We start from the raw sequence: 22,285 nt of genomic DNA, 5'->3' as shown, positions 1-22,285 counted from the left end.
TCAGTGGATATTTGAAATTGCCGACAGAACATAGTAGCGAAGTCACTCTGTCGGATTCATTTTGGGGGACCCCTTTTTCTAAGAGTACTACATTTATGGTAGTGGCTAATCGAGTAAGCAGAGAGATGAATAAATCAGAACAAAATTTTTTGTTTGCAAAAAATACAAAATAAGTTATCAAAAGTCAGAAACTAAGTCTTAGATATTCAGCTCAAATACAATTTTGCTTTCCTTTGTTATATTGTAAAAGGTTAATCATAAATAATGACATTTGAAATAATAATAGTTATGAGACTTAGATAGGTTTCTGATCTGAAGCAATCACAATATCGTCATTGTTCTCTGTTATCACAAAATATACATATATAGTCTGTGTGACGGTTAGGGTGTATGTAGAAAGCGCCATAATTCTTCATATTTGCCTGAGTACGAGGCTCACCTTACCACTCATTGGTTGTGTGATCTTTAAGACAGAATAAATTCATAACAAATGGCAGTGCACGGCTTAGAATACTAGTAAAGAATGTGATTAGGCGCAGAGCTTTGTAAATATAGATGCTGGTATGGAAATGCCATAGTCGTTTCCTCTGTAGGTAAGCGTGGATAGCGATCACTAATGATATTGCCATTACTGCTCTATGCTAGAGCATGCGCACCAACATTATGTATCGACAAAGATGATTCTGGCGGTATGACAGGCTATATATATACCTATGTTTTGATAATGATGACTGAACAAGTAAATCAGGAAATAATTATTGATATATGTGTATTTATACCATCCAAAGTCATTTATGGTTTAAGATAGATTTTATCAATCTATGGTTATGTTTGGCAGTGCGAACAGGTTTATTCACCACAAGAACTCTGTAAATCAAGATTTGTGCTACGGGGTAAGGGAATTGGGAGAGCCTACTATTGTTTCCCTTCAAACCATTCGTAAGAGTGCACATCCTCGGTAGTCTTGAGATACGACTCAAGAATTTGCACAAATCTATACCTATGATCTGGCAGCATATATAACCAATAGTGCCATAAGTAAAAATATATATGACAACGACCAAATAGGACATGCGTCAACAAGTTCTTCTGCTACAGATAGCGAAATATGAGCTTTTCTCCACGTTTCATGCGCCATGCATTAGTCGCGATCATAAGCTCCGTACAGCCTCTCACGACCCATTGCCATTTTTTCAAGAAAGCCTCCGTCATCTCCCAGTTTCTCACATCCCATGGCTCTCCCCATACTAAAAGACCCGCTTCTGGGGCTGAGGAGTCCCAGAATCCCATGATGTCGTGACAAAGTTGTGTATCATCCCAGCCATCGCCTGCCTGGATCATATTGTCACGCATCTGGGGTAGAGGAAAAAATCTATCCAGGGATGATGTGGCACAGTCCTTTGAAGCTTAGTGGGACGGAGGCTCAGTGGAATTTCAGATTTTCTGGATAAAGCTTTTTCTGGCGGCCCAGCACTAACAAATAGCGAGATCGCATCGTCATCCATTCTATCCAACGGCCAGCCTATTGATTGCAGATTGTGGCCAAAGGCGCGGAAAACATTGACCTTAGTCAGCGCCATGAGATGGTCGGAGGTAGGAGATCCCAACATATAACTTTGATAGAATTGACTGAGGAGTCGTTGCACGACGTCTGGGGGGACGCATCGAAGAAGATTTTGCTTTTGGTCCATAATGACATTGCACTTGGAAGGGGCTATGCTGGCTGGGGTTGTAGACAATGTGACGCTTTTTGAATGGACGTCCTTGTCAGCTAATAATCGCTGCCTTCTCCCTATGTCCAATTAGCCGGGATAATTCCATAATATATTGGTCACATACGAAACGCTCTCTGGTTGATTCGGTTCTGCCTTCGTCGACGCTCGGCAGTGTCTGTGAGTCCAGCCCAGTCGTCCGCTGGTTGAACATCTACACCGGAAGCCCGAACTGGCTGTGTCATATCAGACGCTATTGGTTGGACCGTTTTCTTAAGGCTCTGGAAGGTTGGTGCTTTGGCTTTGCCAGGGAGAAGAGTGAAGCGAGCCTCCCTGGCTTATCTCCATGTGATCCGTTGAGGAGGGTCTCCACCAATGATATTTGTTTCTTGGCGTGAACGCGGAGTTAAGAGATCACCGAACTTCAATCCGAGGGACACTTCAACCGAGTCTACGTATTAAACCAGGGCGCTCTACGGCAAATTTGAGAACACAGGCAGAATGAGATAGGTCGACGAATAGACGGAGAACGCAGTGGGCGCCCACTGAGAGCTCAGTAGGCCGCGCTAAAATAGTTGGGTAGGCTATGTACCTAAAAACCTTTTAAAAACCACGTGACCTTTGAAATGTTTCGTAACTAGGGAAATTATATTCCGAATTAAAATGTTTGTATTTATAAATTTCGTACCCGAAACTACCTTCCCTTATATACCTTTATATTCTCCTTAGTAATGTTACAGACCCCACCCCTGGGATGCTAAAAATGGACACGCCTGAACCAATGGATTCTGCAACAAGGCGGTGTCGAGGAATCTTGCTTACAACAAGCAGGAGCGGACTCGGGCAATAATACCTGAGGTCACGTGATATCATTGCTAGGGCTATGATCGGAATATAGCCTAGGATATGAAGGACTAGATATATAAGGACGCTTATTCACCTACATATATTTAGTTCTTCGCGTTGATTTACATATTATTACTTACAGTTATATTTGAGCTTGACTATCGACTATCTTTAGTAACGTGATAACCTCACGGTATAATGTTATAGACCCTACCCCTGGGATGCTAAAAATGGACACGCCTGAACCAATGGATTCTGCAACAAGGCGGTGTCGAGAGATCTTGCTTACAACAAGTAGGAACGGACTTAGGTAGTAACACCTAAGGTCACGTGATATTATAGCTAGGGCTATAATCGGAACATAGCCTAGGATATGAACCGAGTATATCCTAGGATATAAAGGACTAGATATATAAGGACACTTATTCACCTATATATATTTAGTTCTTCGCGTTAATTTATATATTATTACTACGAGCTATATTTGTTACTTATAAATTAATCTTAATAATCGACTATCTTTAAGAGACGTAATACCCTTACGGTATAATATAAGGATATACTCTAACTAGGAGGAATACTTAGTAGTTATTATATAACTACTTAGTCGACTAACTAGGCGCTCTTTAACTATATACGTCTTCGGTCTACTCTATAGGTCCGAGCCTATATAAGGCTAGAGTAGGTAATAGTACGATTACGAGATAGATCGTCGGAGATTACGAGAGAGGTACGTTACGATAATATATATATTACGTTAACTAGTTAGTAGCGCGTAATATAATTAACGCCCTATCTATTAAACCGTAATTCAAGTATTATAGCTCTAGTAGATAGTTATAATAAGAAGGTACTAGTACTACTGACTACCTAGTTATAGGTACTAGACCCGGACTCGGACGATAAGCGAGACGAATAGATCGCCTAGCTTAAGAAAAGTATTAAGATCCTTATAGAATAACTAAACGCTTTCGGGGCTAATACTAAAGATTACCTCGAATAGCTTAATACGTAAGTTATAGTACTAGTACTACTAGACGCTACTAATATAACTCTTATACTTTCTAAAGTAGAACTATTTAATAGAGACCGTACTAAGTTATAGGGGTTCCTAATATAGATAGATATATATATCTATATAAATAAAGGGAAGCTACCTATAGAATCTAGTAAGGTAATTTTTATATTAACTTACCTTAAGAGGAAGGCCTAGAAGTAGATCGAGCTATATATAAGAGAATATTATAAGAAAGATAGAAGCGAGTAGGTAGGAACTACTATAACGATATTCTCCTACTATACCTAGTTTAAAAAATATCTCGAGAAGATATTTAGCGATATTAATATAAAGAAAGCCGCTAAACGAAAACTAAGAAAACTACGATAAGTTAATTCGACCTTAGCCTATATAGCCGAATTTATATAGTACGTAGTAGTACTAGGATAGGATAACTACGCGCTAATTCTATACTATAATAATAGACTTAAATTATACGTTAAAGATAAACTAGTATAAATAGACCCTATCGAGAACTTAAATAAATTAATCGAAGCTACTATTAGGGTCGATAATCGATATTATAACTAATAAGCGTAGAAACGAGATATCGATATATAGAGATAAGGTCGGAGTAGACTAAGTTACTAATAGTTATATAGGCTAAAGAGGGAAGATCCCTATAGACTACGACTAATAGAGCTCGACGTAGTAAGACTTCTAAGTAGAGAGTAAGTAGAAAGGAAAGAGAAAAACCTATACTTTAAATATAGAAAACTAGGATACCGTATTAAGGACTACTAAGAATAGCGTAGATAGGGTAATAAGCCGAAAGAGAATTAGTATTAAGGCTAGAAGAGGACCTAGTAGCTAAGAGCGATATCCGATAATCGAGGCGGATACGATACTATAGGTATCCGAGTATAGGAACTCTAAGCTACGAGTAATAAAGATTAGAGATAGTAGTAGATTACTATCTAGGACTACGAGTAGAGTTAGGAAGAGTTTCGATCTATAACCCGATACGAATAACTCTTTAAGAAGTTAACGCCGGAGTAATAAGAAAGAATACTTTAAAGTAGGACTAGCCTAGATCCTAGTAAGATATAGGAAATCGTAGAACTAGCACGAGAGAATACCTAATAGGCGTAGGCTAAATAATAGATTAAGTAAATACTTAATAAGAATATCGAGGTACCTAAGATATAGGTTACTATAACGCTATAAGATCTAGACTTTAACTAGCTATTTAGATACTTAGAACCTATAACGCTACGACGAGTAATAAAGAGAAAACTAAGATAACAAATACTGCTAGAGCGAGAAGAAGCCCTTATAAGGGAAGAGATAAAGGAACAATTCCTATCTATTAAAGAGGATAGTGTAGAGAGCTAAAGCTAAGCTTAATATCTTACTACGAAGGATAGTAGCCCTATAGATAGTATGATCTGGTGTATGCAGATATCTATATACGGGAGTTTCTGCTAGTAGTTACCGCCTTTCAGATACTATATCTACTATAAACCTTACTAGTTTCTAATATCATGCAACTTCCACCTAACGTCCGGACCACAATAGTAAGAGGGAAGAGATTAAGGAGTATAAATAGATATTAAAATCTCTAACGTACTCTACGCTACTAGAAATCCCGGAGATACCTTAGGAATTCCCCGTAACTACTAATAAAATAAGCGAAGAAGACGATATAAGTCTTAAAGAGTTCAAGCTATAAGTATAGCGAATACTTAACGAAGAAAGTAAGGATAATATTAGGTAAGTAGCCTTAGATAGCGTCGCTAGTATTAGAGATAAGATTAAAAACCTACGATAGATAGCCGATAAACTTATAGCGCGTTATCTAAAGGGATACCTATATACTAACCCTAAATATATATATATCGGGTATACTTAATACCTAAAGTACCGCGAACAAGCGATAATAGGGTATTACGATAATAACTACGGGATCTATATATAGGGAAAACTCGACTTAGGTATCGAACCTAAACCCTATATATAGATAAGCAAGCTATAATAGAAAGGAGAATTTATAGGACTCTAGATAGGAAACCGGAGGATAAAAATATAGTAGACAACTATCTCTTGGCAGAATCGAATTCTTACGATATCTCGCTATCCAGAGGTCCTAGGATCTCCAGACCTAGTTCAAAATATACATAACTTCGCGCTCTATCGTTTGATACCGGCATTGACCCTGTATCAGCGATAGCAGCGGTAGGCGTGGCCGAAATAGGGATTTTGCACCCCGACCGGGCGCGGAATTTTCGCGAACCACGGAACGTATAAACTTAATTCTAACGGAATAGTAACACGCGAACTACTAAATAGCAAGCAACTAATAAGCTCTCGATTAATAACTACTCTTCGATAGAGGAAATCGCCTATATCGCGAGAAATATCTACTAATACGCCTAAACTAACAACTATGCCGACCCTATTATTCGCGGCTTTATCCTCTCTATCGAGCGTTACGCGTTGAAAGCACGCGAAAATAACACTTAGGGGATAGCCGTAGTCCTCGCTGCTATCGCCTTAATCGATAAGGGCTAGAAAGACCTTACTACCCGAATTACCCGTATTAAATTAACTACTAGCACTATATCCTTCTCCTAGTAGTCCTCGGTAGTAGCGTAGCGTACCTTCTATACCTAGGGCTAGCAGCGATTAGCCGCGGCGGCTAGTCCTTCCTCGGGAGATAGCTCTTAATTAGGATACTCCTCGGTCGGCGTCTCGCTAGTAGAACTCGCGGAGAACCGCTAGGTAATTATTAAAATCAAAGACGACGCTATATAGGCACGTCTTCGGTCGAAAATAGAGTAGGATATCGTGAAGCTAGCGGATAAGAAGAAGATAGAGGTCGCACGGCGTATAGATAGTAGCGCGCTTATAGGTTGTCGCCTCGTCGCTGCCTATAAGCTTCCTTCTAGTAACGTAGCTATTATAGCTAAGACTACGGCGTCTATAGAGGTGCTAAGGAAGCAGGAATACTCGTAGTAGCTTCGAGGCTTTAGTAAAGATACTTAGGTTTAACAGCCAACGTAGGGAATTATTATACAAGGTATTCTAATTACTAATTTCGGTAACTTCTCCGACTCCGCTAGGATCTTCGCGGTAGTAGAGAACCTACTCTGTTAGAATCTAGCGTAGGTAGATAGTAGTAATAGTGAATAGCTAAGGGTAGTATACCTTAGCTAGCTTACTAAGCTATATATAAAGAAGAAGGAAGGTTCTTTAGTTATCGAGCTATTATTACCGGTCGCTATAAACTATGTAATCGCTACTAGTACTACCTAGGAGTATCGGTGCTACTATACGACCTATTTCTACCGAGAGGGAAGGTCGAGATTCTATCGAAAGTACTAGAAACCTAGGTATATTTAGGCTTACTACCTATCTAAAATATATATCTATAGCTACTACGCGGTAGAGCACCCTACCTAGGAGTGCGAAACTATATAGGGAGCTATTATTACTACTAAATACGCTAATTATAAAGACCCGTATAGGCCTATCTCGAAGGAATACGAATTCTATTAAAGGGAGACAGAGAGAGCGAAGAGGGCTCTCTTAGAAGCTTCTCCCTATTATTAGGTCCTATTGTTATTTCGTTATACCTAATATATAATAACTTAACTAGTAATAACTTAACTAGTAATAACTTAACAAGTAATAACCTAGCAAGTACCTACTTAGAGAGCGCCTACTCGGCGATCCTAAGTACCGAGACCCTCTTAAATCGAGGAGGTAGTAATCTTAGACTACTAGACTCGGTTACGGGGACTCTAGGACTCCTAATATACTCCTAAATTATCCTAGCCTTAGGTTATTATCTAGAAGCCCGCGCGCCGCGGCCTAGGGCGTCCCCCTAGCTCTAAAAATAAATCTAAATTATCTATAAACGCTACTACCTCTGTTATAAGAATAGACTCTATAGTTAATACTACGAGGATCCGTTCCCCCGAGGCTGAAACCCGTACTATAGTCTATAAGCGTACTCGCTTCGAATATAACCCTAATAAAGATCTCGCGATAGAAGATACTACTTCTAGGGCCCTAGCGCTAGTAAGCCCGGCGGAGATATTCGGAGAGGAGGAAAATAATAGCTACCTCTCCTACTTCCCTAATAAAGATAATATATAAGCGCGAGTAGCTAGTATAGAAGCTACTACCCTTATTCGAAGCTTAGAACGTACCTAATCCTAGCGACTAGAGGAAGAAAACTAAGAAATCGAATTATTTAACCGCTCCCTCTTCGTTAGTATATTAATAAGCCCTCTTAGCTCCCTAGACTAGCTATTACTAGACTAGGAAGAGGATATCTTCTATAACGTATTATCGGATAGCGACCCTAACTATAACGACTAATAATTAAAGTATTAAGCCGAAATCTAACCTATAAGTTATTCGAAATTATTTAATATAACGCGTATAAGTAGTAGGAGGTAATAGCTACCTTCCTACGTAAGAAAGGTGTTCGGGAGGCAAGTATTATAGCTATTTAAGAGCTATAGACTAACGAACCCCTCGATACTACTAACTACCTAGCTATAGTATTTTATTAGCTACTCTAGCCCCGATTTAAAGATTAAGTATTAGGCGAGAGGAAGCGAACCTATATCTATATATTCGTTTCAAAGACTATAGACCCTACTACTTAGTCCTATACTATAGTTAGCAGCGACTACTATATTCTCAAGATAAGGCGCTATCGAAAGGAAGGCTAGTTAGATCTCTTTATCTATAATATCTATAATCAACTAGATACTACCCTAGAAGGCAAGGATATTAATATCTAACGCCTAGGGCAGGAGATCTCTAAGCGTCCTCTCGCCGAGTATATTATTATAGGAGACTTTAACCTCCACTATAAGCTATAGGGCGGCTCTAATCTTAAGCAACTAGTTAAATAAGAAGCGAGATAGCTTGCTAATATACTTAGTAACCTTTTACTAGAGTATATCGGCGAGCAAGGTAAGCCTATATAGTAGATAGCGGAAAGAGAAACTACTATCGACCTTATATTTATCTCTAATAGCCTCCTCGACCGCCTAGTGAGCTATACTATAGCCTACGACGTCGAGAGCTAGTTAGATTACCTTCTAATCTATACTATCCTCGATATAACGACTCCTCCTCCTACTATTATAGCACGCCAGCGAAATTAGGAGGCAACCGATAATAAGAAGCTTATTAAGTATATCGAGTAGTATCTTCCTTAGCTACTATCCTCTTTCTCCTCCTCCTCCCTCCCTTCTAAGACAGCTATCGAAATTACCTACCGAACGTTAATTCGAGTAGTTAATATAGCCGTGGAAGTATTAACGCTATAGGTAAAACCCTCTACCTTTTCGAATCCTAGTTTTAACGACGAATACTATACTACTATTAAGGAAACACGTAAGCTGCGTCGTCTCTATATATATACGTATAATCCCTACTATTAGATACTCTATATAAAGGCTAGGAACGCTAAGTCCCGCCTTATTAAGGCTAGACTTAGCCGTGCTTACCGCCGCTATATATAGGAAGTTATCGAGTAAGGCCCTAGGGGCCTATAGCAGCTTTCTAAATAGGTAAGGAATTATAAAGGGACTTATAAAAGAAGTATTACTCCCTTGTTAAAGAAGTCTAGTAGAAATACTAAAGACCTAGCAGAAATAATAGGTAAGAAAGCAGAAGCCTTCTGCTAGGCCTTCTTCCCTATACTACCGCCTACCGACCTATCTAATATTTAGGATTATATATATCCTAAACAGATCCCTCTTCCTACTATCTAATAATATAAAGTATCTAAGGCCTTCCTCCGTGCCCCTACTAGGCGTGTACCTAGTAATAACGGCCTTCCGAATAGTATATAGTATAAAATTATTAAAAACTACCCTAATACCGTTGAATATATCACTATACTATTTAACGTATATATCTCAACTAGCTATAACCCTATATACTTCTAACGTTCTATTACTATCGTATTACGCAAAGTAGGTAATAGGGACTACTAACTAGCTAAGTTATATCGCCCTATAGCTCTTCTTAATACGCTAGCAAAAGCATTAGAATCTATTATAGCTAGAAGGATTTCCTATCTTATAGAGACACAAGATCTTCTCCCTGCTAGCTACCTTAGTAGTAGGAAGGGAATCTCTATTAATTATACAATTTACTTGATTATCGACCGTATTCGAATAGCGTAGGGAAAGACTACCGAATAGGTAGTATCTATACTATTTCTAGATATATCTAGAGCCTACGATAATATTGTATATCTAAGACTACTATATAACCTTCGTAAGAGGAGGCTTAGATAGTTTATTCTATAGGTAGAAGCCTTCCTTTCAAATCGTTCTATAACTATTCGTATACTAGAAGGCTCGTCTAGTAGTATTCCAACTCTGATAGGTATCCCCTAAGGCTCGCTAATATCTCCGATCTTATACCTTATCTATAATACTAATCTTATTAAATTATATAACGATCTAAACGGCAAGACCTCCGGCTACGGCTAGGTTAACGACGTCGGTACTATAGCTATAGGCCGGAGTGAAGTAGACACTATTTAAAAACTCTAACGTATTTATATACTCGCTATATAGTAGGCTTCCCGCTATATATTAGTCTTTAATATCAAGAAATATATATTAATCCACTTTACATAACGCCCTAAATATACTCTATTATAACTAGGGAGTATAGTTATCTAGCTAGCCTCTAAGCTTTCGGCGGAGCGCTATCTTAGCTTCTAGCTTAATAAGAAACTATTATTCAAATAGTATAGACAGAAAATGCTTACTAAGGCTTCTACTAGCCTGTAGGCACTAAAATCGCTATCAGGGTCTATATAGGGAGCTTCCCTGCTTACTATAAGGAGACTTTACTAAGTAATTATTATCCTATAAGTATTAATAGGAGTATCAGCCTAGTTTGAACTATAATAGTTATTAGCAAAGTAGTAATAGGTAGCTAGGCCCTTCGCTATATTATAGTATTAAGCAGCCTACGCGGTTAGTAGTGCCTTCCGTACTACTACTACTACTACGTTATACGTCGAACTCTCGCTTATACCGATACCTATCCTTATAACAAGAATAGTAAACGAGGCAGCGCTTCGAATTCGTATAGGCCCTACCTATACGGTACCGAAGTTAATACTCTCTAATTATTAACGATCAAAGGTATAACGAGACCGCTTAGGATAGTCACTAATAGAAGCTTAAGCTTAGAAGAAGGGCGGATACTTAACAGCTCCCCCGGATAGCTTAGCAGGTAAATAGGAGAACCGTGTTATATTCGCCTAGGCACCTTAGCAAGAGCCTCTAATAGTGATTATCTCCGAATAGGAAGATACAAGAGAATAATATATAAGAATCCTAGATAAATATAAGAAAGAGGGAGAGAACTACAAGGTTATCTATACAGATAGCAGCGGTTATAAGGGCCGTGTAGGCGCCGGAGTAGTAGTATAGGGCAAGGACCCTGTATACTACTACTCGCAGATAGGAATAGAAGGAATCTCTACTATTTACGCTGCAGAGCTACGAGCTATCGATATAGCGCTGTTAGTTATTCGTTAATTATTCATTAACTAATCAACAAACTAATTAACAAACTAATTAATAAACTAATTAATAAACTAATTAATAAACTAATTAATAAACTAATTAATAAACTAATTAATAAACTAATTTAATACACTCAAGAAAGTAGTAATTTTCTCCGACTCCTAAGCTGTACTATAAGCTATCCGCCGACTAAGGATACCTTCAGGCTAAGCCTATCTTATCTTAGCGATCTAACATCTCTAATTCCTTACCGAGGAAGCGGGAATTCATATTAAGTTCCACTAGATCCCTACGTATAAAGGTATCCCTAGTAATAAACTTGCTAATACAATAGCTAAGGAAGCTACCCTCTCCGATTCTAACTACTCCTACCCCGATAATAGATACCTTATCCTCGCATCTATAATTAAACAACGTATTCGATAACGAGTAAAATAGGCGTAGGAAGCAGCATAGTAGAAAGAGAAGGGCGTAAGGTTAATAAAGCGCTTAATCGAAGCAGTAGGGAAGAAAGATACTCTCGATTACTAGCAGGGCCTAAGGAAAGCGATATCGTTAGTACTAATTCAACTAAGAATAGGCAAGATCGGGCTATTAAGCTATCTTACAAAGATTAGCGTACGAGACTTATCAAGATATAGATACGGTTTAGGTAACTAAATAGTAGCCTATATACTATTTGAATACCTAGACCTATAAGAGATACGCAAGGTTATAAGAGATAACCTAGTAAATATAGGTATCTCTATATAGCTCGGCACTAACGAACTACTTCGACAGCTTCCCGCGAGGCTATATCTAGCCTAGTTTATAATTTTATCTAGCCTACTTAATTAATTCAAGTATCTTGATCCTACGGCCTTCGGAATAGAACCGGAGGTCGACAGCGTAGTAGACTAAATATAAGCGCTTAGGTAGTAGTCCTGCAGGACCGATAGGGTATAAAACTAAGGGCGAGCTACTAGGAACTTAACTCGCCCTCTTAAATACTAACAGCAAGTAGGAATAGCGACGGCTATATATAAGAAGTAGTAGGAATAATATAGGAATTAGAGAGTAGCGTGAAATCGAGATCTAGTGATTCGGATCTGCTACTAGTAATAACAACTAGCAACCTAATAATTTAGAACTCGGTAACACGAGCTACTAGGGAGTTTAGGAGCGAGGAAGGGAGTAGGATATAGGATATATATATAGACTAATACATATAGGATATAAGTTGTAATACGGGATACGGAGGTCAGGCGGTAAGATTCTACTACTATATAACCTTATTATCAATCTGCAGGATAAGGCCGGCGGTATAGTTCTGCCGGGTCTTATTATTATTCTGTAAGATAAGGCCGGCGGCATAACTCTCCGCCCGTATATATAGATAGATATTAATGCTAGATGTTATATACTAGATTGCTAAGGCTATAGTGTATAGTAGGTGCACTCGGCTCCGCCGGGACACGCGGGATAGCCGCGGAGGCGGATCCCTTCTTTCGTTATTATTTTCCTTTATCGTTCGATTTCATCTGTTCGTTCCAGCGCTATACTAGCCTATGCCTCGATAGCACCTTCTTATACGCACTAGGCTGGCACTAGAAGGCGCAAATCCCTGCATAGCACCTTGTAAATAGAGGAAGCTCCATCAGGAATAAGATTATTAATTGATTGATAAAAATATAGTAACTAGTAGCTATAATATAGGGCAAATATTAGGTTATCGAAGTAAACCTAAACTACTAAACTATAAGAGTTATAATAGACTTAGGAGTAGTAGGAAACTTTATAAGCCTAAGATACTACTAGTAAAATAATATTAATATAATTAGGAAACGAGACCCTATACTAATAGTAGGTCTTAATAGAGAAAGACTAGGCTTACTTATTAAGAATAAGAGTAGACCTATAATAATAATTATCGGATAATACCTAGAAATAATTAACTTTAATATTACCTTAGTTAGGAAGTATAATATCGTTCTAGGGATACTATAGTTAAGGAAATATAACCCTACTATAGATTAGAATACCGAAGTAATCGATTTTAATAACTACGAATATTATAGGACTAGCTAGATCTAGTCGGGAGTCTCCTAAGAGGAGTAGTAATAGTAAAAGAAGAAATAGAAAGGACCTAGCCTAGGGAAAGTAGGTACCTATTAAGATCCCTATTCGGAGAAAGATAAATCTTAGCCTAGAGGTAGGATATAGGGGAAATATAATATAATAAATATTAGCGTATTCCTTATAATAGAATAGAGACCCGATATAACGGATAATAAACTACGAGACTATGTTATAATCGACTACGAATCGAAGGCCTTATATATAACTAAGGAGGAACCGATTATACTAGTAGAATATAAAGAATTTAGAATAATCTTCAAGCTACTACTAGAGGGTAAGCTACTAGAGAGAGGACTATTTAACTACGAAATTAGACTTATAGTACCTAATATAAAACTACGATATTTAAAAATATACTAGTTATCCGAGAAAGAGCGATAGACGCTAAAGGAATATATCGATAAGAATCTAAGGAAAGATTATATCCGACTATCGAAATCGTTAGCTAGATCTCCTATCTTATTCGTTAAAAAGAAGGATAGATCGCTATAACTATATATAGACTACCGATAACTTAATAGAGTTATAAAGAAAGATTAATACCTATTACTACTAATTTAAGAGATTTAAGATATACTCGTAGGTATAAATTATTTTACGAAATATAATATAGCTAATACGTATAACTAAATTAGAATTATAGAAGAAGATAAATAGAAGATAGTATTTAGATACTATTATAGTCTATTCGAATACTTAGTAATACTATTTAGGCTTACCGACGTACTAGTATCGTTCTAACGATTTATTATAGATATATTAAAGGAATACCTTAATATATTTATTATCGCCTACTTAGACGATATTCTAGTATTCTTACAAACCCTAGAAGAATATATTAAATATAATAGGATAGTATTAAGGTAACTACTAGACGCTAAGGTCTACCTTAAACTATCTAAATATAAGTTCTACGTATAGGAAACTAGATTCTTAGGATATATAATTACTAAGGAAGAGTTTAGTATAGAGGAAGAGAAGGTAAGAAGTATTACTAAATAGCCTATACTATAGAATATAAAAGAAGTCTAATAGTTCCTAGGCCTATATAACTATTACTAATAATCTATCGAGGGATTTAGAAAAGTTATAGTTAACCTAAATAAGTTAACTAAGAAAGATACCTAATAGGCCTAGACGCCTAAAGCGGAAAAAGTATTTAACGAATTAAAAGAGATCTTTATAAAGCGATAAATTATAAAAATATTCGATAAAGAAAAACTAATTACTATCGAAATAGACGTATTAGACTATACGCTAGGAGTAAGATTACTCTAACCTATAGATAAAGAAGGTAAAGACCTAAGGCTAGTCGCCTTCTAGTTACGAAAGATAAGCCCTATAGAGCTTAACTATAATATCTATAATAAGGAACTATTAGTAATAGTTTCCGCGTTTAAAGTATAGAGATACTACCTAGAAAGAGTAAAATATTAAGTAATAGTAAAGTTAGACTATAAGAATCTAATATATTTTACTATAACTAAAGAACTTATAAGATAATAAGTTCGATAGGTAGAAGTCTTAGTAAGTTATAACTATAGGATCGAATATTATAAGGGAATAGCTAATAGCTAAGTAGATACTCTAAGTAGAAGACCGGACTACTAAGAAGAAGTCGAACTAGTAGAATATATAGTATTTAAGACTAACGATAAAGGGTATTTAGTATATAACTACTAAACGCTTGCTATAATAAGCGAAGTATAAGAATCTAAATAGATATAATAGCTTATATAAGTAACTAAGAGTAACGAAATAATTAATAAGCTTATAAAACTAGAGAAGGAAAACCTTATCTAGATAGATAAGGGATTAGTCCTAATATATAGACTAATATACGTCCTAATAACGCTACGTAGAGAAGTAATTAAATAATATCACGATAACCCTATAAGAGGATATATAGGAATAGAAAAGATAATAGAATAAATATTACGAAACTACTTTATACCTAACCTACGATAAAAGGTTATAGGATATATCTAAAGATATAAAATATACTAACGAAATAAGCCTATAAGGTATATACCCTACGGAATACTATAAAAGAGCGAAATACTAACTAAACTATAGGAATAGATAATAATAGATTTTATTACTAAACTACTAAAAAGCTAAGAATAGGATATAATCCTAGTAGTAGTAGATAGACTTATAAAGTATACCTATATAATCCTAACTATAGAGATAATTAGCGTAATATAATTAGCGTAGATCTTATTAAAAGAAGTATTTTTAAAGTATAGAATATCTAGAAGAATTACGAGTAATAGAGATAAGCTCTTTATATCGAAATTCTAGTAGTCGTTAATAGATTTAATCGGAGTAGAGTATAGACTCTCTACTACTTATTATCTATAAATAAATAGATAGATAGAGAGAGTAAATTAGATACTCGAATAATATCTATAAATAAATATAAACTATATTTAAGATAACTAGGCTATACTATTACTATTAGCCTAGTTTATATATAATAATATAGTTAATATAATAACTAGAGAAACTCTATTCTTCGTAAATTATAGAAGAAATCTAATAATAATTAGAGAATTAATTAGAAACTACCCTATTACGGAAGAGGCCTAGTTAATAGTAAAGGAATTAAAGTAGCTATACCTATAGCTATACCGAGATATAGAGTTTATTAGTAATAGGATAGTACTATACTACGATAAAGGTAGATTAGAGAGACCTAATCTAAAAAAGAGAGGGAAGGTTTACCTCCTAAAATATAATATTAAAATAAAACGACTAAGTATAAAACTCGATTATCTACGAATTAGACTATACGAAATTAAAGAAAAAATTAGTAAAGTAAATTTTTAGTTAAAACTACTAGAGAGAATAAAGAAGATATATCTAATATTCTATATATCGTTACTAGAACTAGTACCTAAGAACGCTTAATACGATAAAGAAGAAGAAGAAATCGAACTCGACGAAGAATTCGAAGTAGAAGAAATACTAGATAAAAAACGAATTAATAGAAAGTACTACTACCTCGTTAAGTAGAAAGGATATAATACTAATAATAATATATAGGAGCCTATCGAGAATCTAATAGCTTACTAACTATTAGTAGGATAGTTTTACTAGAAATAGAACTATAACTAGGAGATTACAAAAAAGCGTCTATATTATCCTATATAAAGTCGGAAGACCCTAGGACTTACGATAAACTAGGAAGATCGGAAGTCGCTACGAGAACCTAATAGTTCGTAGAAAGAGTAGTATCGTTATATCTAGAAGCGGTACTAGACTCTGCTCTATAATTATTAAGAGTAGAGGCCTCGATATATTCCTTCTCGAGACGCTCTAACTCTTCTTTTTCGCGACGCTTAAGCTCCTCGAGCTTAGTAATATCCTTATAATTATAAATAATAAAATTACTAGCGCGGTTTTAAAGTAGTATTTTATAGCGATCTAAACGAGCTAAATAAGCTATAGCTTCTTAACTAGCCTAGAGGGTAGCGCGGTACTACTCGGTAATATCGGCCTATATACGAATAAGGCGACGCTACTTAGCGTCGGTATATAAGGGTTTAGATATAGTGTACTTCGAAGAGCTACTACGAATATACTCGCTATAATAATTAGAGGACTCTAATTTAAAATAGACCTTGCTTAGTCGAATATAGCGGTTATAAGGAATAACCGCCCTAAAACCTTCGTCTTTAATCCTTCGACGAAGAGAATTCTTTTTAATAGAAGCTTTAGACGATATAGTTAATAAGAAGGTATACTAAGGAAAGAAAGAAATAGAAAAATAGCGGAGAGTACTTATAGCTACTTATATCTTTCGAGGACGAAAGATTAGGAGAGAAGAAGGTAATATTATAGACCCTACCCCTAGGATACTAAAAATAGACACGCCTAAACTAATAGATTCTATAATAAGGTAGTATCGAGAGATCTTACTTATAATAAGCAGGAATAGACTTAGGTAGTAATACCTAAGGTTACGTAATATTATAGCTAGGGCTATAATCGGAATATAGCCTAGGATATAAACCGAGTATATCCTAGGATATAAAGGACTAGATATATAAGGACACTTATTCACCTATATATATTTAGTTCTTCGCGTTAATTTATATATTATTACTATAAGCTATATTTATTACTTATAAATTAATCTTAACAATCGACTATCTTTAAGAGACGTAATACCCTCACGGTATAATATAAGGATATACTCTAACTAGGAGGAACACTTAGTAGTTATTATATAACTACTTAGTCGACTAACTAGGCGCCCTTTAACTATATACGTCTTCGGTCTACTCTATAGGTCCGAGCCCGTGTAAGGCTAGAGCAGGTAATAGTACGATTGCGAGATAGATCGTCGGAGATTACGAGAGAGGTACGTTACGATAACGCATATATTACGTTAACTAGTTAGCAGCGCGTAACATATAATATAAGGATATACTCTAACTAGGAGGAACACTTAGTAGTTATCACATAACTACTCTGTCGACTGACTAGGCGCCCTTTAACTATATACGTCTTCGGTCTACTCTATAGATCCGAGCCCGTGTAAGGCTAGAGTAGGCAACAGTACGATTACGAGATAGATCGTCGGAGATTACGAGAGAGGTACGTTACGACAACGCACATTTTACGTTAACTAGTTAGCAGCGCGTAACAAGTAATTTACTAAGATCCCGATACTAGACTACCAATCTAGCTAGACCTCGGCACGACCCTCGCGAGGGTCCAAGACTCAGACCCTCGACACCCTCGCGAGGGTTAGGTCTAAACCTTATAAAGGTCACCCGACCCGCGACCCTCGCCTACCCTTATATAGGTTACCCTTAGCGACCCTTAGCGACCCTTATTTTTATAAAATTTTAACGCTTTTCCTAATTAGGATATATAATTTTACTAAATAATCTTAGTTAAATATTATTATTTATAGCTATTTTAGTATTATAATTAAGATTATAGTTTAAATCGAAGGAATTAAGTTAAAATCTTTATAAACTATTTTAAAATTTAATTAATTTTAAGCTTATATAGTAAGGAATATTCTATCCTAGTTAAAGTAGGTATATTTATTATATATATAACCGCTATTAAGAGAGATATATATCTCTCTATCCTACTATTTAGGATTTTCTAACTATAGTTAAACTTAGAAATACTTATATATAAAAGACTAGACATCTTCAGGGCCCACGAAAGCCTAAACCCGACCACGGCCCGACCCACGCGTAGGCCGGGTTTTAGGCCCGGTCCTTAGGCCCGCTGGTGGGCTTTGAAGATATCTATAAAAGACTATCCTATAGCCTATATTTCTAACTATAGTTAAAAATATAGGGTAGGAGAGGGATAGGATAATAGATATTAGATAACTCTACTAACTCTTCTATCCTCTCAACGATATTTTTAACTATAGTTAGAAAACTAGGGTAGGTAGGAGAATTCGCTAAGGATCCTAAGAGTCGGTAAGGGTTAGTAAGGATTACCCGTAGGTTACCTACGGGTAACCCTTACTAACTCTTAGGACCTAGCTAATTAGAAGATATATACTAGTCTAAATAGGTTATATTATAATATATTAACTCTAATCCTATACGCTATTATAGAGATCCTATTACTCCTCTTTATTACTTTAAATTCCTTTTACTTTTATTAATCCTTTTATAAGTTCTCTATTTCCCCTACCCTTACTATATCTTAGTACTCTAGATTCCCCTCCTCGTCTATCTATAAGGAGGATACTTTAGATCTATTTTATCTTAATTTTCCTAATAAAGTATACTTAGTAATACTAGAGCCCTCCGGAAGCTACTTAGCCTTAGTTATTAGCTCTAATCTTCTTTTAATACTACTACCTATCCCGGACTCTCTTACCTATATAGGTTAAAATAAAGTATATATCCTTTATTCTATAATATCTAAAGATATATTTATTACCTAGTAGTTAAAAATAGATTATAGAATAAAGAAAAGGATTAACTAGGATATAAATTACTAATCTAAGGCCTAGAAATACTTCGAATAGGTAGTAGACGAAAAAACTAGGAAGCCTAGAGTAATATTTAATCGATATATTACTATTCTTAAGTATTAATCAATTAATAATCTTATTCCTGATAGAGCTTCCTCTATTTACAAGGTGCTATACAGGGATTTGCGCCTTCTAGTGCTAGCCTAGTGCGTATAAGAAGTTACTACTAAGGCAAGGGCTAGCATAACGCTAGAAAGAATAGATAAAATCGAACGACAAAGGAAAGGTAAATAAATAACGAAAGAAGGGATCCGCCTCCGCGGTATCCCGCGTGTCCCGGCGGAGCCGAGTATACCTACTATATATACTAGTAGCCTTAGTAAATAATAACTAATAGTACTATATTAATAGCTCGTAGCTCTATAGTATAGATAGTGGATATTCCTTCTATTCCTATCTAGGAGCGGTAGTATATAGGCTCTTTGTCCTATACTACTACTCCTATACCTACGCGGCCTTTATTCCTACTACTATCTATATAGATAACTATATTCCCTTCTTCTAGGATTTCTATATATTGCTTCCTTATATCCTCGCGCTTAGAGATAATCACTATTAGAGGTTCTCGCTATAGCTCCCGGGCGAATATAATACGGTTCTCCTAGTCCCCTACTATAGATTCTAGGGGAGCTATTAAGTATCTACCCTTCTTCTAGGCTTAGGCCTCTATTAGTAACTATCCTAAGTAGTCTTTTTAAGCCTTTTATCTTTAGATAAGTATTAATTTTAGTATTATATACGCTAGTCCTATATAGATCCGAAGCGCTACTTTATTAGTAAGTTTAGTTATAAGAATCGATATAGGTATAAGCGAGAGTTCTACGTATAAAGTAGTAGTAGTAGTACGGAATACGCTACTAATCGCGTATATAGCTTGATACTATAACGTAGCGAAGGGCCTAGCTACCTATTACTGCTTCGCGAGTAACCACTATTATAGCTCGTACTAAGTAGAAATACCTATTAAGGCTTATAGGATAATAATTACTTAGTAAAATCTACGTATAGTAAGTAAGGATACTCCCTATATCGAACCTAATAGTAATTTAAGGGCCTATAGGCTAGTAGAGGCTTTAGTAAGTATCTTATCCTAATACTACTTAAATAATAGCTTTTATTAAGCTAGAAGCTAAGATAGCGTTCCGCTATCTCTGTTAGCTTAATTATTACGTTCCTAAGTTATAGAGGCAGGTATTAAGGTTTCTAGAGCGGTCCGACGAAGTATACTAGTATATATTTCTCTATATTAAAGACTAATATATAGCGGGAAGCCTACTACTCGGCGAACTTATATTTTTAATAGAGCTTTTAAATAGTTTCGTTCTCGGTATAGCTAATTACTATAATACTAATATCGTTGACCTAGCTATACCCGGAGGTCTTACTACTTAGGTCGTTATATAATTTAATAAGGTTAGTATTATAGATAAGGTATAAGATCGGAGATATTAGAGAGCCCTATAGGATACCGGTTAGCGTAGGTATCGGTTAAGAGGCTCCCTCGGGTATTTAAATAGTTATCGAGCGGTTAGAGAGGAATACCGCTATCCAGGGTACGAACTAGCCTAGCCGGCGTTTACGTAGATTATAGAGTAGGCGTTGATAGGCAATATTATTATAGGCGCCTAAGATATCGAGAAATAATATAGAGATAACCTACTCTACGGTCTTTCCCTATACTATTCTAATCCTATCTAGGATAATATAAATTACGTGGTTAATAGAGATACCTTTCCTACTACCTAGGTAGCCGGTAGGTGTTACGCGCTGCTAACTGGTTAACGTAAAATGTGCGTTATCGTAACGTACCTCTCTGGTTACTCCGACGATCTATCTCGCAATCGTACTGTTGCCTGCTCTGGCCTTACACGGACTCGGATCTATAGAGTAGACCGAAGACGTATGCAGTTGAAGGGCGCCTAGTCAGTCGACTAAGTAGTTATGTGATAACTACTAAGCGTTCCTCCTAGTTAGAGTATATCCTTATATTGTACCGTGAGGGTATCACGTCTCTCAAAGATAGTCGAATGTCAAGTCCAATTGTGAGTAACAAATATAGCTCGTAGTAACTGTAAGTAACAATGGATAAATTAACGCGAAGAACTAAATACAGACGGTGAATGAGTGTCCTTATATATCCAGTCCTTCATATCCTAGGATATGCTCGGTTCATATCCCAGGCTATGTTCCGATCATAGCCCTGGCTATGATGTCACGTGACCTTAGGTGTTACTGCCTGAGTCCGTTCCTGCTTATTGTAAGCAAGATCTCTCGACACCGCCTTGTTGCAGAATCTATTGGTTCAGGCGTGTCCATTTTTAGCATCCCAGGGGTGGGGTCTGTAACAGTAGGGAGAAGAGGAGGGTTCTAGGTCTTAACAAGGTAGGAAATCCTCCTTGCTATAATAGATTTAAGGGCTTTAGTAAGCGTTTTTAGAAGAGCTATAGGATAATAGGACTTAGTAAGCTAATAATCTCTATTACCTACCTTATATAATATAACTATAATAGAGCGTTAGAAGTAGGAGGGATTAAAGCCTGTAGAGGTATAGGCGTTAAAGAGGGCTATTATATATACGAGGGCTGCTAGTATTCTAATAATTTTATACTATAGTCTATTCGGGAAGCCGTTATCGCTAGGTACTCGGCGGGCTAGCGTATAGAGGAAGGCCTCCTCGACTTTATATTACTAGATAGAAGGGAGAGGGATCCGTTCCGGATATATATAATCCTAAATATCGGATAGGTCGGTAGGCGGTAGTATAGGAAAGAAGGCTTTACGGAAAGCTTCTACTTTTTCATCGACTATTTTAGTAAGCTATTACACTTAGTCGTTGTCTGCAACTCCTATTTTTAACGATAGTATTAGGCCGCGTTTATACGCGCCCTTATAGTTCCTTGCCTACTTAGAAAGCTGCTATAGACCTCTAGGGCCTTACTTAATAACTTCTTACACGCGGTAGCGATAAGCACGACTAAGCCTAGCCTTGATAAGGCGGGACTTAGTATTT

The 22,285-nt window shown here is 36.4% G+C and overlaps 1 protein-coding gene across 1 annotated transcript; it reads right to left on the bottom strand.

Annotated features, from left to right (window-relative positions):
- Positions 1–1,092: 1,092 nt before the first annotated feature.
- On the bottom strand, positions 1,093–1,957 carry N7462_002888 (uncharacterized protein; the record flags this gene model as incomplete). Its single annotated transcript, XM_057074614.1, has 3 exons — positions 1,093–1,398; positions 1,479–1,792; positions 1,840–1,957. The coding sequence occupies 3 exons, from the start codon at positions 1,955–1,957 to the stop codon at positions 1,093–1,095; spliced, it is 738 nt and encodes a 245-aa protein (XP_056938255.1).
- Positions 1,958–22,285: the final 20,328 nt, after the last annotated feature.

This window comes from Penicillium macrosclerotiorum (genome assembly GCF_028827735.1).
Source record: "Penicillium macrosclerotiorum strain IBT 26536 chromosome Unknown utg000002l_segment0_segment0, whole genome shotgun sequence".
Taxonomy (NCBI): Eukaryota; Fungi; Ascomycota; class Eurotiomycetes; order Eurotiales; family Aspergillaceae; genus Penicillium; species Penicillium macrosclerotiorum.
The sequence above is the reverse complement of the archived record's forward strand: the minus strand, read 5'-3'. Positions and strand labels throughout refer to the sequence as shown.